The sequence below is a fragment of the Gigantopelta aegis genome, chromosome 9, assembly GCF_016097555.1.
Source record: "Gigantopelta aegis isolate Gae_Host chromosome 9, Gae_host_genome, whole genome shotgun sequence".
NCBI classification, from domain to species: domain Eukaryota; kingdom Metazoa; phylum Mollusca; class Gastropoda; order Neomphalida; family Peltospiridae; genus Gigantopelta; species Gigantopelta aegis.
In genome coordinates, this window is record NC_054707.1 from 36,537,187 (window position 1) to 36,560,850 (window position 23,664).

At 40.2% G+C, this 23,664-nt stretch overlaps 1 protein-coding gene across 1 annotated transcript; it reads right to left on the bottom strand.

Moving 5' to 3' along the window:
* Nucleotides 1-3,190: 3,190 nt before the first annotated feature.
* LOC121382113 lies at nt 3,191-22,848 on the bottom strand. The gene is made up of 4 exons (XM_041511615.1): nt 22,615-22,848; nt 21,745-21,882; nt 6,096-6,242; nt 3,191-3,418 (listed from the first exon to the last, which is right to left on the bottom strand). The coding sequence occupies exons 1-4, from the start codon at nt 22,796-22,798 to the stop codon at nt 3,282-3,284; spliced, it is 606 nt and encodes a 201-aa protein (XP_041367549.1). The 5' UTR covers nt 22,799-22,848; the 3' UTR covers nt 3,191-3,281.
* Nucleotides 22,849-23,664: the final 816 nt, after the last annotated feature.

The following is a 23,664-nucleotide window of genomic DNA, read 5'->3' on the forward strand; positions in this document are numbered from 1 at the left end:
TTGATATCTATGTAATGGGAGTGATGTAAAGATATATAATTTGAATAAATAATATTTATTCAAATTATATATCTTTACATCACTCCCATTACATAGATGCCACCCCTCCCACCCCACTACCCATCCCAATAAAACGCGAAACTGGCGAGAAAGGGTAGATATAACACATTCTGTTTGTAAGTCATCTATATATAGAGGGTAATAAACGAGTTACCAGTTATTATCAAATTTATGTCCCGAGTGAAATAATGTTCAGTTGTCACGAGCTTTAGCTTTACTATAATTTGATAATAATTGGTACCGAGTTTGTTATTCTATTTATTACCTTAGCTATTTTTTCTTTAAAAGCCTTTATGTTTGACGCATATGCACGAAGGCCAACCTGTATAAAAACGATGTAAATCACTTTACACACTGTTCTGAGAATTGCTGTAGCTTTGTAATTTAATCACGTTCATAAAATTATAAAAAGAAATTAAAAGGTCTTTTTATTCTGCTACAAAATCTATAATGAAATGCATTAAAATGACATTTTGTTACAAATTTAAGACAAAAAAACAGAGAGCCGTAAACGCAAACTCTTTAAACTACATGGCGTAATTTTGTGTGTTTGCCACATATTTAGTACCGACGTCATATTTAGTACCGACATTGGTTTGTAATCGTCAAATTGTCCAATAGTATTGTTCGTTAGACCAATGCAGAATATTTCTCACTGAGAAAATATGGAAAATATTTTCCCTGTTATGAGTGACCGCTGGGGTAATAAATTATAGGCATTGGGCAGTCTTTCGAGTGACAGCTAAATCTATCTTGTTTATAACATTTATAACGTGCTAATATTTTAGTTTTTCTTTTCAGATGTGTGCAAAAGTTCATCGAATCTCATCAGCGGATCCCGAAACCACGTGTTGAGGTGTCTTACACTGTGGATGGTGTTTTCTTGGATTCGTCTCCAATATTAACGAGTGTTTTTCCTAAGAATACTTGCAAAAATTTACCGAATTAAAAACACATATATTTCTGATAAACCCGCAATAGCACTCTACGACCATGACTATTTCCCATGCGCCGATCTGTTTGTTTGCTTTTGTTTGTTTGTTTGGTTGGTCAACTGGTGTAACAAAGGCCGTGGTATGTACTATCCTGTCTGTGGGATGTGCATATAAAAGATCCCTTGCTGCTAATCGAAAAGAGTAGTCCATGAAGTGGCGACAATATCTGTGTGCTCCTTAACCATATATCTGACGCCATATAACCGTAAATAAAATGTGTTGAGTACGTCGTTAAATAAAACATTTTCTTCCTTCACTCAACACGTCTTCCTTACACACCTGTTTGTGAAAACATCATTCGCTATTTATAAAATAATATTTATACTACTAACATACATACGTGCATTGTCGTTTTAAAGATATACGACTGGCTGCTCCTAGGTGATGATGACACGGTAATCGCGGCCATACTATCTATAGGCGCTATAGAAATGAATAGGTTTGTGATCACCTACATGGCGTATAAGTTAATCTGAAACCGATTACTTTGTGACGTATAAGCGCAAAAGTCGCAAATACGTTTTACTCGACAATGGAAAAGACGTTTAAATTTGTTTAAAATCTGTTTTTAGGATGTGTCAGAAACACTATACAACATTTCGTGTCCGTTAGATACCATTTATCGTACAGCTTGTTGTTTTAAAACGTACCCAACACTGCTTTCGCTCGTTCAGGGAACATTTGGTTTTTAAAAAAAATTGATTAAGAAAATTTATTAGCGATTACTAAGTTTGTGTAGCAATTTTTTTAAAACGTATAGTATGATAAATTAAATATGAATAGACGATTTTTAATATAACTTATATCATTTATTTATTGCAATTTTGTTTAGTAGCCACAAAGAACAAATAAATTCAGGTAGTCATGTTTGATATACATAATGTAGTAAGTCATAATCGGTATTCTCTTGTTTGTTGCCATTTTTTGAAAATAAACTTGCTTGAACTTCGCTTGCTATGTGACATCAACGATCAACAAATAAAGCAACTACAGTATAAAATGTATTTAGCTATCTATCGAATTTCAATAAATATTATAGAATAGGTGACCAGATTGACAAAATAGTTACTGGTACGTCGTTTTGACGTGCCCCTAGTTACACAATAATTAGCACGCTTGTCATACGGATAAAGCAATAGAGGTTGGATCAATTACTCTGCGGTTATGGCGCCAAATCGGAAAATGCGATAGGTAAGAGAAAATTGTTAATTTCCTGTAGATTTTTAAACTTATTCTTTTAGAGACTGCTGGTGATTTAAAACTAAATATTGTTAAATAAGTGTGTAAAAGTTGTAAGTGATTCCGCTGATATTAAGTCTGCAAACAAATAATATTTTTGCTTAATGGTATATTTTCAGTAAAATTCAAGTTTTCCCCCTGTTTTCTTACATTTAAAGCCAAACAATGCAATACCTTTTATACGATTAAAATTAATAGTTATTTAAAGGGACATACCCTAGTTTTTAAACACTAAGGCATATTTTTTACTATTGGGGCCGTTTATGATAACAGAAATCATACTTTACATATATTTTATTGTTTAGATTATCCATTTCTGTACATTCGAAGTGTTTTTGGTCATCCCGGTGTTTTTAATATCACACAATGCATTTCTCATATTTTTAAAAACACGCGTGCATCTGAGACATAACAATTATGGAATCGAGTTTTAGTCTAATTTTAGAGGGTATTTCACCATTTCAAAGTCATAGACTGACGTTTCACTCACGTTTGTAGATTAACTAAACTTAGTGTTAATTTTTAACATGTTGAAACTAGGGTATGTCCCTTTAAGAATATACAATTTAGCAACTAAATAACGTTGAATAAGCCTACCAGGCCAAATTCCTTGCTTAACCTTTCCTTTAAGAAGATTATAACAGTAGATTTAGTTTTTCAGAAGAATTGGAGGTGGGGTGAGAAGGGGTGATTGTAGTCCAACGGTAGAGTGGTCTTCTACCGATGGGTTGTTGAAACGATCGCACTCAGTGCACACATCACCTTTCTCCCGTTCCAACCAAGCCTCGACTGATGTACTAAGAGACCTGTGATGTGCGTTCTAGTCCATCTGGCCCCTTCAATCCATTCAATAGTAGCTGAGAAATTGTTATAAAACAAATAACAAAACTGGTTACTTAGTTGCTAAAATAACTTATTTCCAGATTTATTCATCATTTTTAATCATCTGTCTCCATGATATGAAGGAGAGATAGTAATAACGTTCTTTTAACGAAACAGAAATATAATTTTTCCGCCAGTGAATTTAAGTCCGGATTTCCCAAATGAAAACGTTGGTTTCGGGTTTGCTTTGAAATTTCCCTGCTGGAACGATAATCCCTTGCTTCCGAAGCTAAAACCTTTCCCTGCGTAAGAAAAAGGTATAACATTATAACACACATTTATATACAACCCCCTCTCCCCGCCGCACACACACACACACACACACACACACACACACAAACAACACAAAACACACGAATACATGCACACGAATACACACACACACACACACAATGTTATATCCAAAAAAAAACCGAAATGTTTATCGAAAATAAAATGTCTGATATATAAGGCCATTGCTGTTCTTTCTAGTTATATTATTTGGCATTATCCGGCAATATTAATTGTTAAGAAATAAATAAGTAATACGACTAGTGCCTATATAAGCCACAATCTGGGGTATATAAATACTTTGTTGTTGTTTTTTGTATGCTTTTTGTTTGTTTGTTTGTTTGTTTTTTAAATAGTTTATTGCCCCGGAAATATGTAACAATGTCAGTTATAGGGCCCCGAGTTCATTACCTTACATGTTACATGTAGTAATATATTAATATCAGAATGAAATAGAGCAATTACAAAGTGGAAATAAAATAGTTTAAATAAAGATATAGGGTAAGGATAAAAGATAAGTTGATATACTTCCCAAACTGGTATAGTGATTAAAAAATGCATGTATGTAATAAAAGTAATAAGTGTCTCAACTATAGCGTTCTAGAACTTTCAACCAAGTTGTCGTCGAATTGTGGATGTAAACAATTTTTATAATATATGTACTTCTCTATTTGTAACTTGTCTTTGATGAAATTTTTAACTCCAGTTTCATTTAGTGTACTCTTTTGTAATTTTGTTTTATATATGTAATACTTTACGTTAAACATTAACCAATTTACAAAAGTGTTTTTACTATTCATAATTCCAAATAAACTGGTTCTATTCATATATATTAATACTTAGAAAAGACATTTTGCTTTAGGTAGACATGAACGAAGGTTATATAATTTATTTCTACTTTGACATTATTAGTGATATATAAAGACTATTTCATTGGGTTTTCTAATAGGATTTTTATGTCGTTATGTTTACCATATTTTAACGAATTGAGAAGCAATGTGTGAAAATATGGTTTCCACACATCACGATTTGACATAAGAATTGTATTCGAAAAAACCCACAAAGACATAAATACTATATTTATTATATACATCTTTCCTAAAAAAAATTCACGATATCTTTAGCTTTTTGTTAATTATATGCTGTCGAAAACACTTTAATAAAAAATAAAAAATAAAAATCTTGAATCGAACGCGAAGTAAAATTTTAACTTACACTGAATAACAGGATATTGTGTCACCATTATTTGGCTTCTTACTCAACCAGTTTCATAGATTTTACCGACATTACACTTCACATAAATTTGTATAGGTACTGTTGTTTAAATCTTTCTCTCTTTTTTTTTCCTTCTTTTTTTTCAAATACGATCAGATGCAGTGGTAGTCATGAAAACAAAAAAGGACGAAGTGACACTGACCTCAATAATCAGATCGTAATAAGTTACAAGGGAGATAATTGATTCATGAACTTGTTCTCAAAAATATAAATATAATTTCTATATTTTCAATGCAACTAAAATACAGTGAAAATATTACTTTTCACCGAATATCACTTTTATGGTTTCCGTAGAGCTATATATTTCATAGCTCTGTATATAAGAAATATATATACTAGGATATCAAAATATCGTTAACAGGACTCCTATGTAGCCCCCATTTGGGCTATTTCTCGTTCCAGCCAGTGCACCACGACTGGTATATCAAATGTCGTGGTATGTGCTATCCTGTCTATGGGATGGTGCATATAAAAGATTCTTTGCTTCTAATCGAAAAGAGTAGCCCATGAAGTGGCGACAACGGGTTTCCTCTCTCAATATGTGTGTGGTCCTTAACCATATATCTGACGCCATATAACCGTAAATAAAATGTGTTGAGTGCGTCGTTAAATAAAACATTTCCTTCCTTCTTGTGTACCCGGATGAATAAGACAGTCTTATGCTAGGCTTAGACTGCCAACTGCCTGCAGAAAGTTGGCCAACGACGATCCAATTGAGTTGTGAGTGCGCTCAGACGACAACTGGGCGGCGCGTTGAGTTGTAGTGTGCGCTCAGACTAAGCAACAAATGTCGGCCCCAATTTATTTATTTATTTATTTTTAATCGGACACGACGGCCGTCGTAGAAGTCATAAGAGCGCTCACACTAACAACTGGACCGTCGTAGAAGTTGTGATAGCAGATAGTTGGCCAACTGTGTGCAGGCAGTTGGCATTCTGACATAGCATTGGGGAGAAAAGGAGCTGTATCAATACAGCGAACGACGTTTTTCATACTATGGAGTTTACTACAAGTTCTTTATTTCTGAGCTGATTGATTTGTAATTTGGACCCAAAAATAGGTTGGGTTTTTTTTATTATTATTATTTCCAAATCACTTTTAATTTTCTTCTTACGTCAAACCAAACTGAAGTTATTTACAAAAATTGGACAGAGCTCTCACAAAATGTGCTGGGGTCGTAGGTTCGAATCTCTTTGGTGGACTCATTCTGTGATTTGGGGTATTTTTTCCCCCGGTCTCAACTAGTGCCCTACTACTGGTATACCAAAAACCGTCGTTTATGCGGACTCTTTCGTGGGAAAGTATATATTATATCACAGAATTCCTCCCCCACCCTCTCCAAGTCGCCGTTTCCTACGACCCTGGCATGCTCACCTAAGTTGAAGTTAGTTTTGAACGGGAACTTGGGAACTGGGGGTGGTGGTACTTTGAAGCTGGGGAGAGTGATCCTAGGGTTGCTTGGCAACCTCTGCCGTTTCTCAGCTGTCTGTGACTTCACAGGTCCGTCATCAAAGAGTTCCTCTGAAAACAACACAACTAGGTACATTGTAAACAAACAAATATATATGCGCATCAAGCGCCATTACTCGAAGGATCCGGTACATCATTGTGTGTAAACTCTGTATCGTAAAATCTCACCAGGGACAAATGACAAACACTTGCAATAGCACACTGTGGATTTATGTATTGCAATAAAAAAAAGTAAAGTTTGTTTTATTTAACGACGCCGCTAGAGCACATTGATTTTTTATCTTATCATCGGCTATTGGACGTCAAACATATGGTCATTCTGACACTGTTTTTAGAGGAAACCCGCTGTCGCCACATAGGCTACTCTTTTTACGACAGGCAGCAAGGGATCTTTTATTTGCGCTTCCCACAGGCAGGATAGCACAAACCATGGCCTTTGTTGAACCAGTTATGGATCACTGGTCGGTGCAAGTGCTTTACACCTACCCATTGAGCCTTGCGGAGCACTCACTCAGGGTTTGGAGTCGGTATCTGGATTAAAAATCCCATGCCTCGACTGGGATCCGAACCCAGTACCTACCAGCCTGTAGACCGATGACCTGCCACGACGCCACCGAGGCCGGTGTATTGCAATAACGTTAGCAGTCGAATAATATTCTAGAGAGGTTTTTTGTTTTTGTTTTGTTTTTGTTTTGTTTTTGTTTTTTGTTTTTTATCCCACTGCCCACTTTCCTTTTTCTCCTTTGAATTCCATCTCATTTTTTTCCCGATCTGGCAACTCCTCCTATCTTTCAACTTCTTCCGCTTTTAGCTGTGGGCTTAGTCTGACCACTTCGGGGAGTGTTCAGTAGTTATTTCTGGCATTGTTAAGAGGCACTTGTAACCACCTACTATGCACCCCTACTACCGGCGGTCGTTAGTGCCGTGGGTCAGACCAGTTTTATTAGCGGCAGAGAACAAGGATGCCAGGTGGGTGCAGGGAAATGCACAGAAACTGCACCCGTGGTGGAAGTTGAGACAGGTAGGCGATGGTGTGGACAGCTCAGAAGACAGTAACTGACAGAAAGGGTCGAAACAGACTGAAATCGTGGGAGAAATTGGAAAGGTTTTTTTTTTATATATTACGATAATGAGAATGATAGGCAAAGGGTGATAGATGAGAAAGATGAATGAATGTTTGAGCCAGCTTTGACGGGATTTGAACAACTGTCGTCAGCTTGATTGTCCAGCAGCTTATCCACTAGACTACGGAGCTCAATAGAGAGTTAATTGGTTACGGGGCACCTGCTCCCCAATTTTTTTTTTCTTTTATATAAAAATAAAGAAAACCGATCGAGATACATAATTACCTTTTGTAAAGGGTGTGATACAACTTCATTGTGACATATTTAACCAGTACCTTCAGGCAAGCAAAGTTAAAGTTTGTTTTGTTTAACGACACTACTAAAGCATATTGATTTATTAATCATCGGCCATTGGATGTCTAGCATTTGGTTATTTTGACATAGTCTTAGAGAGAAAACCCGTTACAATTTTCCATTAGTAGCAATGGATCTTTCATATGCACCATTCGATAGACAAGACAGCACATACCACGCTCTTTGATGTACCAGTCGTGGTGCACTAGCTAGAACGAAAAATAGGCCAATGGGCCCACCGACGGGGTTCGATCCTAGACCGACGGGCCCATCGACGGGAATCACTCCTAGACCGACCTTGCATCAGGCGAACGTTTTACCACTGGGTTACGTTCCGACCAGTATCGTCAGGCACGTAAAGGCTGCCCTTGGTGAACCCATACTATTATGAGTTGGACATCTTTCTCCGTACCCTATAGGTTGGACTAAACCAAATAACTTCCGACTGTCAAAGTTCGAGGTGCACAGAACCTTTGATAGAGACGTTAATACCACAAGTCCTGTGATTGGTAGCAAACGTGAGTGTGTTGGTTATAAAACAAAAATACTTTCATCTGGGCAAAACGTGTATGCAATTTTATTTGATCTAGTACCACTGTGTCAAGTAGCCTTGTGCTTGGAACATGTATGGGGTACCTGTAAAAAAAAAGTACTGACATTTTGTGCAAAACTAGGGGTGTTGTAGAAACATCTGGTTATACCGAAAATGAGCCATGAAAGGTATCATTTTCTTCAGTTAATACTTTGATGTAGGGGTTGAAGTACTGATATTTATGTGTCATAGTTTGGCAGATATATTGCATATAGTGTTTTTAAGCACAAACGTTAACATGGTCGCCTATTGGATTTTATTTGGTATAGTACAACCTATATCACCACACAATGTACACCAAGTTATCCTTGACGACCACACCAGAAGCAACATAGGCGGGGAATGTTGCGTTTTGGCAGCTTGTGGGTCCCCAACCATCATCCAGCAGGATTTTCATTATCTTTGAAGGTGGTAGGCTGTTAAGGAGAAGTGCCCCCCCCCCCCCCCCCCCCCGAAAAAAGGCATAAAAACTTAAAGAAAAGGAGTTTTAGACTATTAACTACTCAGTTGCCTCCCCCCCCCCCCCCCCCCCCAACAAAAAATCCTAGCTACGGCCCTGCAGTGGAGTGTGTGATTATAAGCAAGGGGTAAATGGGCTGACGGCTGCAGTGGCAATTTCATTTCATATTATTTTCGTGCTTGTATCCCATTAAGGTTTAAGCACGCTGTCCTGGGCACACATTTCAGCTATGTGGGCTCTCTATCCAGCACATCGGGTTAGTTGTTAGTGGTTAGTGAGAGAAAGGGAGGATGTAGTAGGAGCCGGTACCGAGCTGCGAACGTTGTACCTACCAGTCTTATATTCCATGGCTTAACCACACCACCACCGATACCGGTCATTATCTTTGAAGATAGTAGGCTGTTGCAGAGAAGTACGTAAATATGTCACACTGTTTGTTTTGTTTTTTTGGAAACCCGCTGTCGCTACTCTTTTACGACAGGCAGCAAGGGATCTTTTATTTGCGCTTCCCACAGGCAGGATAGCACAAACCATAGCCTTTGTTGAACCAGTTATAGATCACTGGTCGGTGCAAGTGGTTTACACCTACCCATTGAGCCTTGCGGAGCACTCACTCAGGGTTTGGAGTCGGTATCTGGATTAAAAAAATCCCATGCCTCGACTGGAATCCGAACCCAGTACCTACCAGCCTGTAGACCGATGGCCTAACCACGACGCCACCGAGGCCGGTTGAACCCATAGATATACACTTGTTCTTTTTACACGTTTGAATATATGATGTACATCATTATTATGACGAATGTGCCTTCTTGTCATTTATTTATTTACTTACATTTTTATAATGTACCTCATATGCCGTTGAATTACGGCCGGAGTGTAAATAAAGTTCAGTTCAGTTACATTCTGATTTCATTGTAAAATTCAGGGTGGATTCAGTGGGGGTGGCGAACAGCACAATGTTAACACTGTCAGTCTCTCGCATCTGGTATCCACGGCTTTACCTACTGCCTGTAAAACACGTGGAGTGGAGAAAGAAGAAAGAAATTGTTTATTTAACGACGCACTCAACACATTTTATTTACGGTTATATGGCGTCAGACATATGGTTTAGGACCACACGGATTTTGAGAGGAAACCCGCTGTAGCCACTACATGGGCTACTCTTTCCGATTAGCAGCAAGGATCTTTTATTTGCGCTTCCCACAGGCAGGACAGCACAAACCATGGCCTTTGTTGAACCAGTTATGGATCACTGGTCGGTGCAAGTGCTTTACACCTACCCATTGAGCCTTGCGGAGCACTCACTCAGGGTTTGGAGTCGGTATCTGGATTAAAAATCCCATGCCTCGACTGGGATCCGAACCCAGTACCTACCAGCCTGTAGACCGATGGCCTACCACGACGCCACCGAGGCCGGTCAACGTGGAGTGGAGTGGAGTGGGCAGTACAAACAGTAAGGGCACGATGCTAAAGGTCCTCTAGTCAATGGCATAGAGTGGGTTGCCAGCGCCCGGGGCAAGGTGCCCGGGGAAAGGCAAGTATTGCGCTCTCTAACCAGTGGACCGTTAGCACTATATATATATATAACCTGCCTTGGCGGCCACCTGTCCATGGCGGCCACCCTGAGGTCCCCCACTGAATTTTACTATATATTTTACCTCTATATGGCAACCACCTGCTCAACGCGGCCAGCGGCCACACTTTTGTCATAAAAAAGCGAAAATGAACCTGCTATCGCGGCCACAATTGTTTTTTAGTGCAAGTTATAATGAAATGTCGGCAATCGTAAAAATGTTTTTGTTGATATAACCAATTGGCTTGATAAACAGCGGTCCTTTAAAGGTCGTCGGTCCCTTAGCTGTGTTCGTTAATTAACAAGCGTTATGCAGCCTATCCAGCAACACTGTCGAGTGCGCTGTGCGATTACCCCCCCCCCCCCCCCCACACACACACCTGGGGGGATTAATTGCCACATACGGAAGCTTGTTAGAGTATCGAGTCACGTACACCGGGTCACGGGCAACCGTGACCTTGGTGTACGGTGATAGAGTCCCGAAGAAAGGAAGGTGGAGGAAGAGGAGACGTGCGCCAGCGGCGGCGCAGGGGGAGTCAAAACCGGCGGCTAAACCGCCGGCAGCGACTCCGTCTGCTGGACCGCCCAACGCCGACCCCCCGAAGAAGACTGGAATAGAAGAGGCACCAGCCCCGGACATCCCGTCTTCTACGATGGAACCTGGACCAACTCCACAGGCCTGGACTTCAGCACCTCCGGTTGTGCCGCCGACTATACAGGCGACACCCGTTGAGGCGCAGGCCCGGAAGGTGTCTGTTGTAAAGAGGAAGGCGACCACTCCCCCGAGTGCCATACCAGCCAAGCCAAGTCGCCCCTCTCAACCGCCGAAGCCAGACGAACAACCAGTGGAGCCGTGGTCACTGCAGGCCAGCCGGCTCCCACAGCGTTTCCAACAACTGGTTAGAACCAACATCCAAGACGAACGCCATCTCATCAGCACGCCCAAGGCACTTGCATACCAACCTTTGCCAGACAATCCGGATGCCGGGGGAATTCGCTGTACATCGACTCAAGATGCGGGAGGGACTCAACGCAGTTTGCGTCACCATCTGCCGGAGCGGAATATTCAGCCAAGGACTGCTACTATTGGAGATGGACAACCCGACAATACATCGCGTTCTGAAAACCGTCGCGGGGACTCATTACCGTACCATCACCAAGGCTTTAGCAGACTCCGACTACCGGCAGTTCCTCCCGCAGCTTGAGACCACCGGGTACATCGGATCCCCCTAGACGCCAACCTTTGCTAGGACAGGTATCAACCTCCTTTTTGGGCTAGTTAGACTTTAAACGTTTTCGATCGAGTTCAAAATTCTTATGTTTATTTTTTTATAAATAGTCTAACGCATTTTATTTTGGCGCCCGATCAATTGCTCAAAATCACCTTTAAAACTTTTCGGCCGAGCAGTCTCAACTATTTTGGGTCCAGACATGTTTTTGGATGCAGTTACTCTTTGTAGACTTAGGTATTTGTCAGGCTTCACCGAGGAATCGAAACTTAGCCAATCAGAGCACGGCTCCCACTCGGTGATACTTCAAGTTTGCGAAGTGTCTGCTATTCGGTCCGCGCTTGCGTTTGACCGCACTAAATGGCTTTTTTTCAAAACCTGCCCATTTCAAACTCAATCCCCCCCCCCCCCCCCCCCCCCCCCCCGCTCCGGAGTTGGTCACTGGCGAAGTCAGAGGCTAAATCCGAAGTGGGCGTGCCTGAACCTCTGTGGATAGGGGCACGTTAAACATTCATTCATAAAAATATTAACGTGCATATATACCACGAAGGTTTCACGCACGCCTGTCCTAGGCTTAATCTCTGGCCTTTGCCAGTGACTAAGTCCAGGACAAGGGGGGGAGGGATTGAGTTTGAAGTGGGCGGAATTTGGAATAAGTATTTAGCTTAGCTTAGTAACTTGTTTAACGTGTCCATATACCACTAAGGTTTCGAACACGCCTATCCCGAGTCCGGCCTCCGATAGGATCGGGAGTCTGACTCGGGACAGGGATAACCTAACAAATAGGGGAAATTTTGAAAATTAACGCCAAAAGTATAAAAAGGTGGAAATTGGGGTTAAAAAACTTTGGCTGCGCCCTTAAAGAAACTTATCAACATTACTATCCTATATAAATTATTAATATAATATATTTTCGGCGCAAATTTAGATGGGCTGGTCTAATATTAATAATAATTCTTAAACAATATTCATTAAGCCCATGGGAGGTTAAGAGGAAAGCGGCTGCCAGTCATATTTTAAACATTGGTGTGACCAGGTGAGGGTCGGGAGGGAGGGGAGGCCGGCCCTACTCAAAACCTAAGGCCGAACCGCCTACGCATATAGCCCCAAAGTAAGTATTTAGTAGCGTCCAGCGACTGCGCGGACCGACTAGTAGACACCGAAAAAGGGCCGTGTTCTGACTGGCTGAATTTCGATTCCTTCGGGTCTAACTAGAAAAACCTAAGTCTACGGAGAATACCTGCACCTAACATCATGTCCGGACTAAGAATTTAAACCCAAAAATAAGTTTGACTGCTCGGCCGAAAAGGTTTTAAGGTGATTTGAGCAATTGAACGGGCGCCAAAGTAAAATGCGTTGGACTATTTATAAAAAAATAAACATAAGAATTTGGAAGCTCGATCGAAAAATGTTTAAAGTCCAACTAAGCCCAAAAAGGAGGTTACCTGTCCTAGTTAAGGTTGGCGCAGCAGGACTCATGGCGAGTTGATGGGCTGATCAGGGCAGAAGTTGGGGAGTCCTTCATCAGAAACTGAGTGTTACGTTCAAGGGCTCCTGTGTAGATGTCCCGCAGTACCATCTTTAAGATGCGATGAATGGTCGCGTTGGGCATCGTAGGCATCAGGAGTCCTTGTCTGTACAGCCCGTCCTGCTGCGCTGTCACATAGGTTTGGTTTGCGTGAGGGGACTCCTGGAGCTGGTACTTCCCTTGTCCCGTTGGAAGTTGGCGCCAGTGCTTGTCTGACCAGGGTCCCTTCAGATGTTTGGGGTCGGTAAAGTCACCGATTACCGCTCCTTTATATTTTGCCGGAAGTTTGTCACAGACGAGAATCCAATCGTCAGACATCTTCGGTGCGGTGACTGATGACATCTTTCTCCTCTTGGATTCTCGCTGGACCGCCTTGGGTTCAACAACAACTACCGGAGGTAGTGGTGGACTTGCCGGTGGCTGATCGATAACCACGTGGCCCGTGTCCATAGTAGTCGGTAGATCAACAGAAGGGGCCGCCACTGTCAGTGGAGCTGACAGCTTTGGTCCCCCCTGGGTCTTTCCTGGCGAGTGCTTCGGTCGAGCAGGTAAACTCGGTTGAGCAGAATGAACCGCCCCCGGTGGTTGAGCCACCGGGTTTGGATCACCCTGCGCCGCTCCTGGTCTCGCCCTCCTCTTCGGGACAGGTGGGACCGCCCTTGGCGGTTGAGCCGCCAAGTTAGGTCCCCCCTGCGAAGTCTTGGGTCGCCTCCTCCGTCTTCTGCTGGTTGTAGGTTGCTTCCTGTCACTGCCGTATAATAGCGTGACGGTCGCCGAGTCGCCATTGTGCTCAATCCGATACTTGGACAATGGCCCAAGCGATCGAAGCACAGCTCCACGCTCTCTAAACACAACTTCATCGCTTGAAAGTCAGGCAGAAGTCCGCACGTTAAACCCAGTTTCCATTCCATTAATTAACAAGTGTTTTTAATCTGGATTAACGGTGCGATGTGCTAGGCATCGGCGGTGGTCATTAAACGCAGTTAATAAGAGGGTATCTAGCCTAAAATAACTGGAGTTAAACGTGTCAACTCTAGAAGGAATTAAATACTGCTGGAGTTTATTTCTGATATTTATTTTCAAAATCGCGATCGCGTTAACGTTGGAACAGAGAGTAGAGGTCATTAAAAAATCAGAGAAAGACAAATTGAGTGCTAGAAAAATTGCTGAACATTTCGGGGTGGGTAGAACTCGGATTAATGGCATTATTAAAGAGAAAAGCGGAAGTGTTGGCAGATTATGATAACAACCAGCCCTCTGACAGAAAAAGGCAGAGAAAACTTACAGGCAATGAGGATATTAACATGTTGGCCAAGTCAAAGCAGCTGTTCAACTGTACATTTCAAGAGTTGGCCGACTCAGATGCCGGCGTTCCAACCTGTGAGGAAGGATCTTTGAACTGGACCAGACCAACTTCGGAACTTCTGAAGAACTCGGAGCCATCCCAATCATCAGAAGATGTTAGCAGTGACGAAGAAAGTGTGGATACTACCACCGTGTGTTCTCTGTCAGAGGCCGAACAATATGTTAGCAGTGACGAAGAAAGTGTGGATACTACCACCGTGTGTTCTCTGTCAGAGGCCGAACAATATGTTCGAAAGTTAAAAGAATTTGGACTCATCCACAGTAAATGTGATATCGTAACTTCTGTGATGGAACTTCAGGAAAGTGTGTCAAACATGCGAGTTGAAAATACGTGCAAACAAAGCAAGATACGTGACTTCTTTAGCAAGTGAACATTAAAGGATAATCAGTGACTTTAATGCGCAGAACAGTGCTCCATTATTCTGTTGTTTGTTAAATATTCTCTTTTTCACTTAATAAAATTTCATATAGATGATAATTTTTTGTCTTGTTTTTAATTACGTTTTTGCACATGTATATGGCTACTTAATAGTTCTATTGCAACATATGTGTAATTGTTTTTTAAAATTCGGACTTATATATGACCTGCATACGGCGGCCACCTCTCTATGGCGGCCACTTTTGTCATGTCCCACGAGTGGCCGCCATAGACAGGTTCGACTGTATATATATATATATATATATATATATGTCAACGGTAAACAAACATTATTTTCCTATGCATTATTTATTATAAAGACATGTGTTTTTTTTATTTTTTATTATTATTGCGTGGGCCCCAATACTGACAAGAACATTTCAAGGACTGTCCTGAGGTTGCTACCACTGGGGTGGGACGTAACCCAGTGGTAAAGCGCTCGCTTCATGCGCGGTTGGGCTGGGATCGATCCCCGTCGGTGGACCCATTGAGCTAATCCTCGCTCTAGCCAGTGCACCACGACTTGTATAGTATATAAAAGGCCGTGGTATGTGCTATCCTCTATGTGGGATGGTGCACATAAAAGATCCCTTGCGACTAATGGAAACATGTAGCGGGTTTCCTCTCTATGACTATGTCAAAATTACAAAATGTTTTACATCCATTAGCCGACGATTAATAAATCAGTGTGATCCAGTGGTGTCGTTAAACAAAACAAACTATTTATTTTTGCTACCATTGTAAAATGTTTCTGACTAACAAAGCCTTACTTAAAACTAACATTACATGTTAAATACATTTTCCAGTTTAGACTTACCAATGTTTGTATATTCAGTGTGTTTTTTGGTTGTCCTAATAGTTGTAATAGCTGAAACTACAGTTTAATTCCTAATATATATATGTGTTTTGTATGTACGAAATTATTGGGAGGTGAAGTCTCGTCTCGGCTTCTAGAAACACTTAGGCAATCAGAAGCACATGGTATATACATTGATATTCTAAACTAGAAAACGCATTTTATATGTAATTTTAGTAATTTAAAATGATCTGTTGGTCGGAAACATGTTACAATACCAGCAAACTCACGACAGACTCCTTAAAGGCATATTGTCACAGACCACTGACCTATTTAATGGTCTAACAAAGTATTACCTGAACAAAAATAATTTGATTTGTCCCTAAAATTTAATGTACTTCCATCAACCATCTTCATAATCACCATACTCCATTTATTAATGACATTTTGTAAAAATAATTGAATTGTGGTGTGACGGAACATGCTCTTATCTTTTCGCCTGTGGCGATGTTAATTGTTTTAGAGGGCCGTGTGCAGCTCGGTTACGTAATACCCCCGCGCGATGGTGGTCGAGCTGTTCCCAATATGCACTTAGACCAGTTGGGCACTTGGATACGTAATACCTCCGCGCGACCGTACCCCCTAATACACACTTAGACCAGTTGCGGAGTCCATGTGGCCAGTAGTTACGTAATAACTCCGTTAGAACGGTTTATGACCGGGGTATTTCTGGCGAACTGGCGACAGTATGTCTGGTCATCTAAGAAAATATATCGACTCTGGGAGTGGTGGAAATTCACATGATAGGTGAGGGACCGCGTTGTGCCCCCAGGCGATATTCGTTGTCTCTGAGATTTTTTGAATAAATAGATAGGATTTTAGAGATATCGGGGAGAATCATTGGAAGGCACCCGGGGAACGTTAGTCCGACTGGACTTGGTAAATATATATTTCTGCTCTGTTGTATAACCTTGATGTGATTGATGTGACTTTAAATATTTTAATACTGTATTATACCAATATTATTTAGACAGTGTTTCCGGTAATCTGATGAAGTACATTGTAGGCTTCACTGTTCTAAAATTATTAAAGCTTAACCAGTCATCCTAGAGGACCTAGGTAAACTGTAGGTTATTGTCTTTATTGTGATAGGTACCAGTATTAATTCTGTATTACAAGGTTACTGAATGAGTAGTTAAGGGTTAATTAAAAATTAACCAGTTAGGAATAGAGTTGTAATTCCTTTATTAATTAAGTTCCCCTGGAAGCGTTTCTCAATTATCACACGTGTGTGTGTTGTATCACGGTGAAGTGATTAGAATATTGTGTAAACTAGACACCTAGTGATTAACTAATTAAGTGATTAGTTCCGGGTTGTTATTATTATTGTTGTTGTAAGTAATTAACTGCGGCAAATATATTTGTCAGCGTAAGGTTAATACAGATTCCAAAGTGTATTGTGTTTTGTTGTGTTTTCTAGTGAACTAAACGTGCTATATTATATATACCTTATATAAGATCTTATCTCTGATATACCTAGAGCCGAGCCACTCGGGTATTGGACTACCCGATACAGAGAGATCTAATATATGTACAGTTAGAAGAGATATTTGGATAATCGTGTTTTATTCAGTTACGGGTATTATAGGATCCCCGTGACATGTGGCAATGGTCCATAATTCAAAAACTAAAATTGCAGAGAGGATTGACATGGATTTCACTCCATCGTGGTTCAGTTAAGGTGATACAATAGCTAGATTTGGTTTCCAAGAATTAATGTAATTTTTCGTTATTATCCATTTTTAGAGAAACAAGGTCCTTAAATCCGTGACATTATGCCTTTAAGTGGAAATGATACTATTCGGTAAAAATTTAAGTCATTACGCCTTCTTGAAATTTTCACATAACATAGATATATCCGTATAATACTGGAATGTCCAAAACAAATCATAGGTCACCGTGAGTATATTATATTAACGCTGTAATATAATTACAACTAATAAAAGTAAAATAATTAAGATCGTTTTCCATATGCGTGTTGTTTTTGTTGTTGTTGTTTTTGGGTGTTAATAATTATGCTGGGGCGAGAAATTATTGAATATATTGTGCGCTCTGTGTTGGAGTGATAACTTATTGATTTATTTGATGACAATGTGCGCTCTACTTGATTTTAATATACGAGGTGCCGCTTTTCGCTAGGCCTCTCGACTCTTAGCTGGTTTATTATGTGAGGGGCCGCCGTTCACGGGCTCCCTCGACTCTTGCCCTATATTGAATTAGGCTAGGAGCCACTGTTCACTAGCCCGAATACTCTGGCTGTAGAGGGCTAGAAGGACATTTGGACAGATATTCAGCCTTGGTCCCCCCCCCCCCCCATACATTTTGCGATAGTTATAATTTTATTATAATTTTCATTTTTTCACGATCCCCATCCAAAAATCCCCCAAAGGTCCCTTGGGATTCCACAGCATGTCACTAGCCGCCACTCCCTCCCCACCCCCAAATCTGGATCTGCCACTGATTATGATATCACAAGACATTCGGGGGAAATAATATATATATATATATATATATATATATATATATATATATATATATATATATATATATATATATATATAGTCCTAGGTGACAAAAATGTCAAAATATCCATATTGCCAATTAATTGTTTTGAGAAGCCATCTTGATCGCCATCTTGAATATTTCAAAATGCTCACGCATACCAAGTTTGGACCCCCTCCACCAACCCCACCCCTTGGTGGGGAGACGTAGCCCAGTGGTAACGTGCTTGCCTAATGCGCGTTCGGTTTTGGAACGATCCCCGTCGGTGGGCCCATTTGGCTATTTCTCTTTCCAGCCAGTACTCAAGAACTGGTGCAATAAAAGCCGTGATACGTACTATCCTGTCTGTGGGGTGTTGTATACAAACGATCCCTTGCTGCTAACTGAAAAGAGTAGTCCACTGTGTGGTGATGGCGGGTTTCATCTTTCATTATCTGTGTGATACCTAACCATTTATCGAACGCCACATAACTGTAATTAAAATGTACTGAGTGCATCAATATATAAAACATTCCTTTCTTCCTTATATCGGATCCCATACATGCATCTATTCAATAGTAGATGATAAATTGTTATAACAAAACAAATAATACAACAACATTCCTAATTGCTACAATAATCAGATTTATTCTGAATACTTGTTTTTTTAATCATCTTTTTCCATGATACAAACGTTCTTTTAACCGAACCTATATCCGATTTCAATTTGCCCGCCAGTGAATTTAAGTCCTGATTTCCCAAATGAAAACGTTGATCTCAGGTTTGCTCTGAAATTTCCTCGCTGGAACGATAATCCGTTGGTTCCCAATGTAAAACCCTTTCCTGTGTAGAAAAAAGTAAAAAAGTACAACGATATAATACACAAGGTTATACATACATACGTACATACATACATACACACACACACACACACACACACACACACACACACACACACACACACACAACCCCCTTCCCCCTCACGCACACGCACACTCACAGGCACACATGCAATACAACTAGCACTACTAAAGCCTCACCCTGGGGTTTATAAACATTGAGAACAGACAGCTTGCAGTAGGTAAACATGAACGAAGTTATGTCTTATGATGTATGGCTACTTTGCCATTATTCAATTACACCAAACTGTATCTAATACGACGTAGCTGTGGATAAAACACTCTTCTGGACAAATCACGTGTATTTATTTTCTGGCAGTGTTTTGTTTGATCATTTCGTAGAGATCTACCGAGCTTTTAAAAATGAATATTGTGAGCGGCATGTAACCGAGTGGTAAAGCACTCGCCTGATACGCGGTCAGTTTAGGATCGATCCCCGTCGGTGGGCCCATTGAGCTATTTTTCGTTCCAGCCAGTGCACCACGATTTGTATATCAAATACCGTGGTATGTGCTATCCTGTCTGTTGAATGGTGCGTATAGAACATCCCTTTCTACTAATGGACAAAAAAGTAGCTTGTTTCCTCTTTAAGACTATAAATCAAAAATACCAAATGTCTGTAACATGCAATAACCAATCATAATAAATCAATGTGATCTTGTGAACACAATACCTAAAAACATCCTGTCGATCACGGAAGTTGTGGAAGTTACGGGTCAAAATTCGTGCAAAATCATTTCATTGGTCAATGACGTAATAAACGTTTTACAAAAAAAAGACGAATATAGCATTCAACACGTGTATTTGTTTATAAACATGTTTGACGCATGAACATCATATTAACATATATTCGTCTTTGTTTTGTAAAATTTCTTTAAGTTATTGACCAATGAGATGAGTTGGAACATTCTGTCCGAATTTTTACCCTTAACTACCACAATGTCCGTGCTCGAAAGAATGTTTTTAGATATCGTGTCCATTATTTAATTTGATTGCAGAAAAAAATAAAGTGAACGAAAACTGTGTAAGTATACAACACGATCTACTTTGATATTTTGTGTCTTCTGCTATACAGGGTTTTAGCAGGTAGTCGATTATTTCGTAAAAAATAGATATTTGAGAAATAAGAAACTCGCACCAAAATGGAGAGTGAAGTACCTTTTATTATCCATATAGTTAAAAATATTTTGGTACATATCAAAGTGATACGTCCCACTAGAATGCCAAGTGGGACGGAACACTTTTGACGTCACACGATGACGTCATCGATTGGCGTACTACAACTTCACAGGAACATCGACGAAACGAGATGAGTGATATAAATTAAGATCGATTATGGGTAATAAATGGGATATTAAACTCTACCATTTCGTATCATGTTTATGTCCCTCGTGAAATAATTTTCATTGTTACTCGCTAAAGCTCGTGACAACTGAAAATTATTTCACTCGGGACATAAACATGATATGAAATGACAGCTCGTTTAATAACCTATAATTATCTTTTATATAGTAGGGTAGTAGAGATCGAAATTTTTGGTATATGTAAATACACGTTAAGTGGCAATAAATGTGTCATATATGAAGAGAGTATGAGCAAAATATTGCGGAAATATGTTATTGTTATGAATAATAACCAATTACAAACTATAAACGTGTGAGTTTGTTATTTATACCTATTAATTCGTAGAGTTATTGGTAAAACTATATCGTGGCGTAATCTACTTCTTATGAGAGTAGCGAGACGCCCAATCAGCTGATCGAACGTCTTTCATTGAAGCGTATTAATCCGCGATTAACGTTGCACTGAATGTGTTGTTTGGTAAATATCAACTTAAAAACTATTTTAAGAGAGTTATAAGATAAATAGAATTCGCTACTCGTGTTTTTTAATATGTAAAATATGAACCTCGTCTAGTTAATCGGTAATTTGTCTCGGCAGAGTCTCGCCAAATACCGATTAACTAACACCCGGTTGGTATTTTCCATATTAAAACACACTCGTGACGAATCCTCTATACATACAAACATGCATACATACATACATATATGCATATACATACATACATACATTTTGGTACATACGCAGTAAATTATACTCTTCAAAAAAAGTAGGGGAACTCTAATAAGAATTTACAATTGTCAAAATTGTAAGGTATATTAGCTGTGGGGAATGGTTATATGATAATAGTGAATTAATTGGGCAAACATTACAACCGGTAGTTCAGTATTACAGCAGGTTTTATGACCACCAAAGATCTCGAAGGACGATTGGGGTCAGAAGTGAAATTTGAAAGTTGACGTTTTTTTATCAGTAAATCGCAAATTCAAACAATAAAAATGACTAAAAACAAAATAATAACGACTGTATGATCAACAGAATGAAAACGATTGACAGAAATAATGTTCCACAGTGATTAATGGACCTTCCTGGAAATTGTCAAAATCGAGAATGACACCCCACGCACGTGTACGGGGCAACTGCGTGATGCATGTGCAAACTATGGAATGTGTTTCGGTGTGTTGATAAACAGACCTGAACTTCTTTATTAGGATGTCTGTGGACATAACGTATGTTCGGTCTAATAGTTGATATTAACATTAATATTTCAGGTTCCCCTATTTTTTTAAGAGTATATATTGGACCTCAAGTGCAGAAAGTGAAGTACAGCCCACCCACCCCACCCCTCACCTCAACCCCAGTTCCCCGGTTCTTGTGGGAAAGGCGCACTCACCTAAGTTGAAGTTAGTTTTGAACAGTGGTGGTGGTGGTTTGAAGTTGAACTTGGGGACAGGGAACTTAGGACTGGGCGGTAACCTCTGCCGTTTGTCAGGTGTCTGCGACTGCACCGGTTCGTCGTCAAAGAGTTCCTCTGAAACATACAGCAAGGTACACGTACATTGTCAAAACAAACACAGACAGACGATCGTCTAGCTTCATTTATGGAGGGACCCGGTACATTACTGTGCGTATATACACTCGTAAACACACACACACACACACAAACACATACACACACACACATACACATAATTTACACAGTATGTGCGTGTGTGCGTGTGTATATGTACGTTCGTGCGTTTGTGATGTATGTGTGTGTGGTGTTAATATGTTTGTGTGTATGTATGCGGTGTGTATGTGGTGTGTGTGTGTCTGTGGTGTGTGTGTGTGTGTGTGTGTGTTTGGTGTTAATATGTGTGTGTGTGTGGTATGTGGTATGTGTGTAGGTATGTGGAGTTTGTGTGTGCGTGTGTGGTGTGTGTGTGTGGTGTTAATATATATGTATATATATATGTGTGTGTGGTGTTAATATGTGTGTGTGTGGGCGTGCGTGCGTGCGCTCGCGCTTGAGTACAAGGTACATTTAAAAATATAAATCAAACATTTGTTTAAGAGATTAAGTAATTGTTTTTTATCGTGAATTCCACTGAATTTACACTGGATTCCTAACCTCATAGTAACTGCCTCCAGCAGCCACATCCTGATACGTCACGTTTCGGAAAGCGACGAAATTGGAAAAACTTTTGTCGAGTGTTTCATAAAGTAATTAACACACTGAAATATCCAAATGGATTTCTTAATATCTTAAATCTTTATCACTTACCAGCAGCTCTTTTCAGGCTTTCGCGGGCTTCGTCGACAAACTGATTCAATTCATCTTCTGATAGGCTGGTGATGTCCAAGTCATCTTCTCGTTCAACCAAAGTGTCGTCTGCTTCTTGATGAGATCTCGTCCAGACAGAGGGCAGCACTGTCGCAATCAGAAAGAGAATCGCCAAATTCTTCATCTTAGTGTCTGATACTCAGTAATGTTGTCTGATCGGCTCTTTTATAATGATTCTCCGACATTAACAACCAATCAGTTGATTTATGAATACGGAAGCGAATTTGTTAAAGATCCGGGTTTCACACGTGCAATAAATCGATTCCCAGTGCATATACTCATCCGAAAAGTTAATGTTCCTTGAGACAGACAAACAGACAGGCGGACAGATGGATAGAAAGATACATACGTACATACATAGATGCATGCATGCTTGCATACATACATGTATGCATACATACATGTATACATACATATGTCACACACACACACACACACACACACACACACACACACACACACACATACACACATACAGGTTCGAGTCACAGCAACGGCATGAGAAACAATACTTGAGGCCAAAACTATATAGAGGTTCCAGTTTCAGCAACGGCAGGAGACAATTTGTGAGGCCAAAAAAAGGCCTTTTATCCCCTGTGCCCATGCGTTTGTATCTACGTATGTACTAGTCATACATACAATATATAGGTATTTACACATCTATAGTTAACGCAGGTCAACGTTGTAACGCAAAAGGATCCTTATAAAATGCGGCCTCGGATAAATTCAAAGGGGCGGGACGTAGCCCAATGGTAAAGCGCTCGCTTGATGCGCGGTCGGTTTGGGATCGATTCCCGTCGATGGGCTCATCGGGCTTTTTCTCATTCTAGCCAGTGCACCACGACTGGTATATCAAATGCTGTGGTATATGCTATCCTGTCTGTGGAATTGTGCATATACTGCATAAAAAAGATCCCTTGCTGCATTAGGAAAAATGTAGCAGGTTTCCTCTGACGACTACGTGTCAGAATTACCAAATGTTTAATATCC

Excerpts from the sequence above, each read along its gene's own strand:
- LOC121382113 (XM_041511615.1), bottom strand. The coding sequence starts at position 22,798 with ATGAAGAATTTGGCGATTCTCTTTCTGATTGCGACAGTGCTGCCCTCT. Across the intron at positions 21,883-22,614 it reads AAGCCTGAAAAGAGCTGCTG|AGGAACTCTTTGACGACGAA; the intron begins GTAAGTGATAAA and ends TGTATGTTTCAG. Across the intron at positions 6,243-21,744 it reads CAAAACTAACTTCAACTTAG|AGGAACTCTTTGATGACGGA; the intron begins GTGAGTGCGCCT and ends TGTTGTTTTCAG.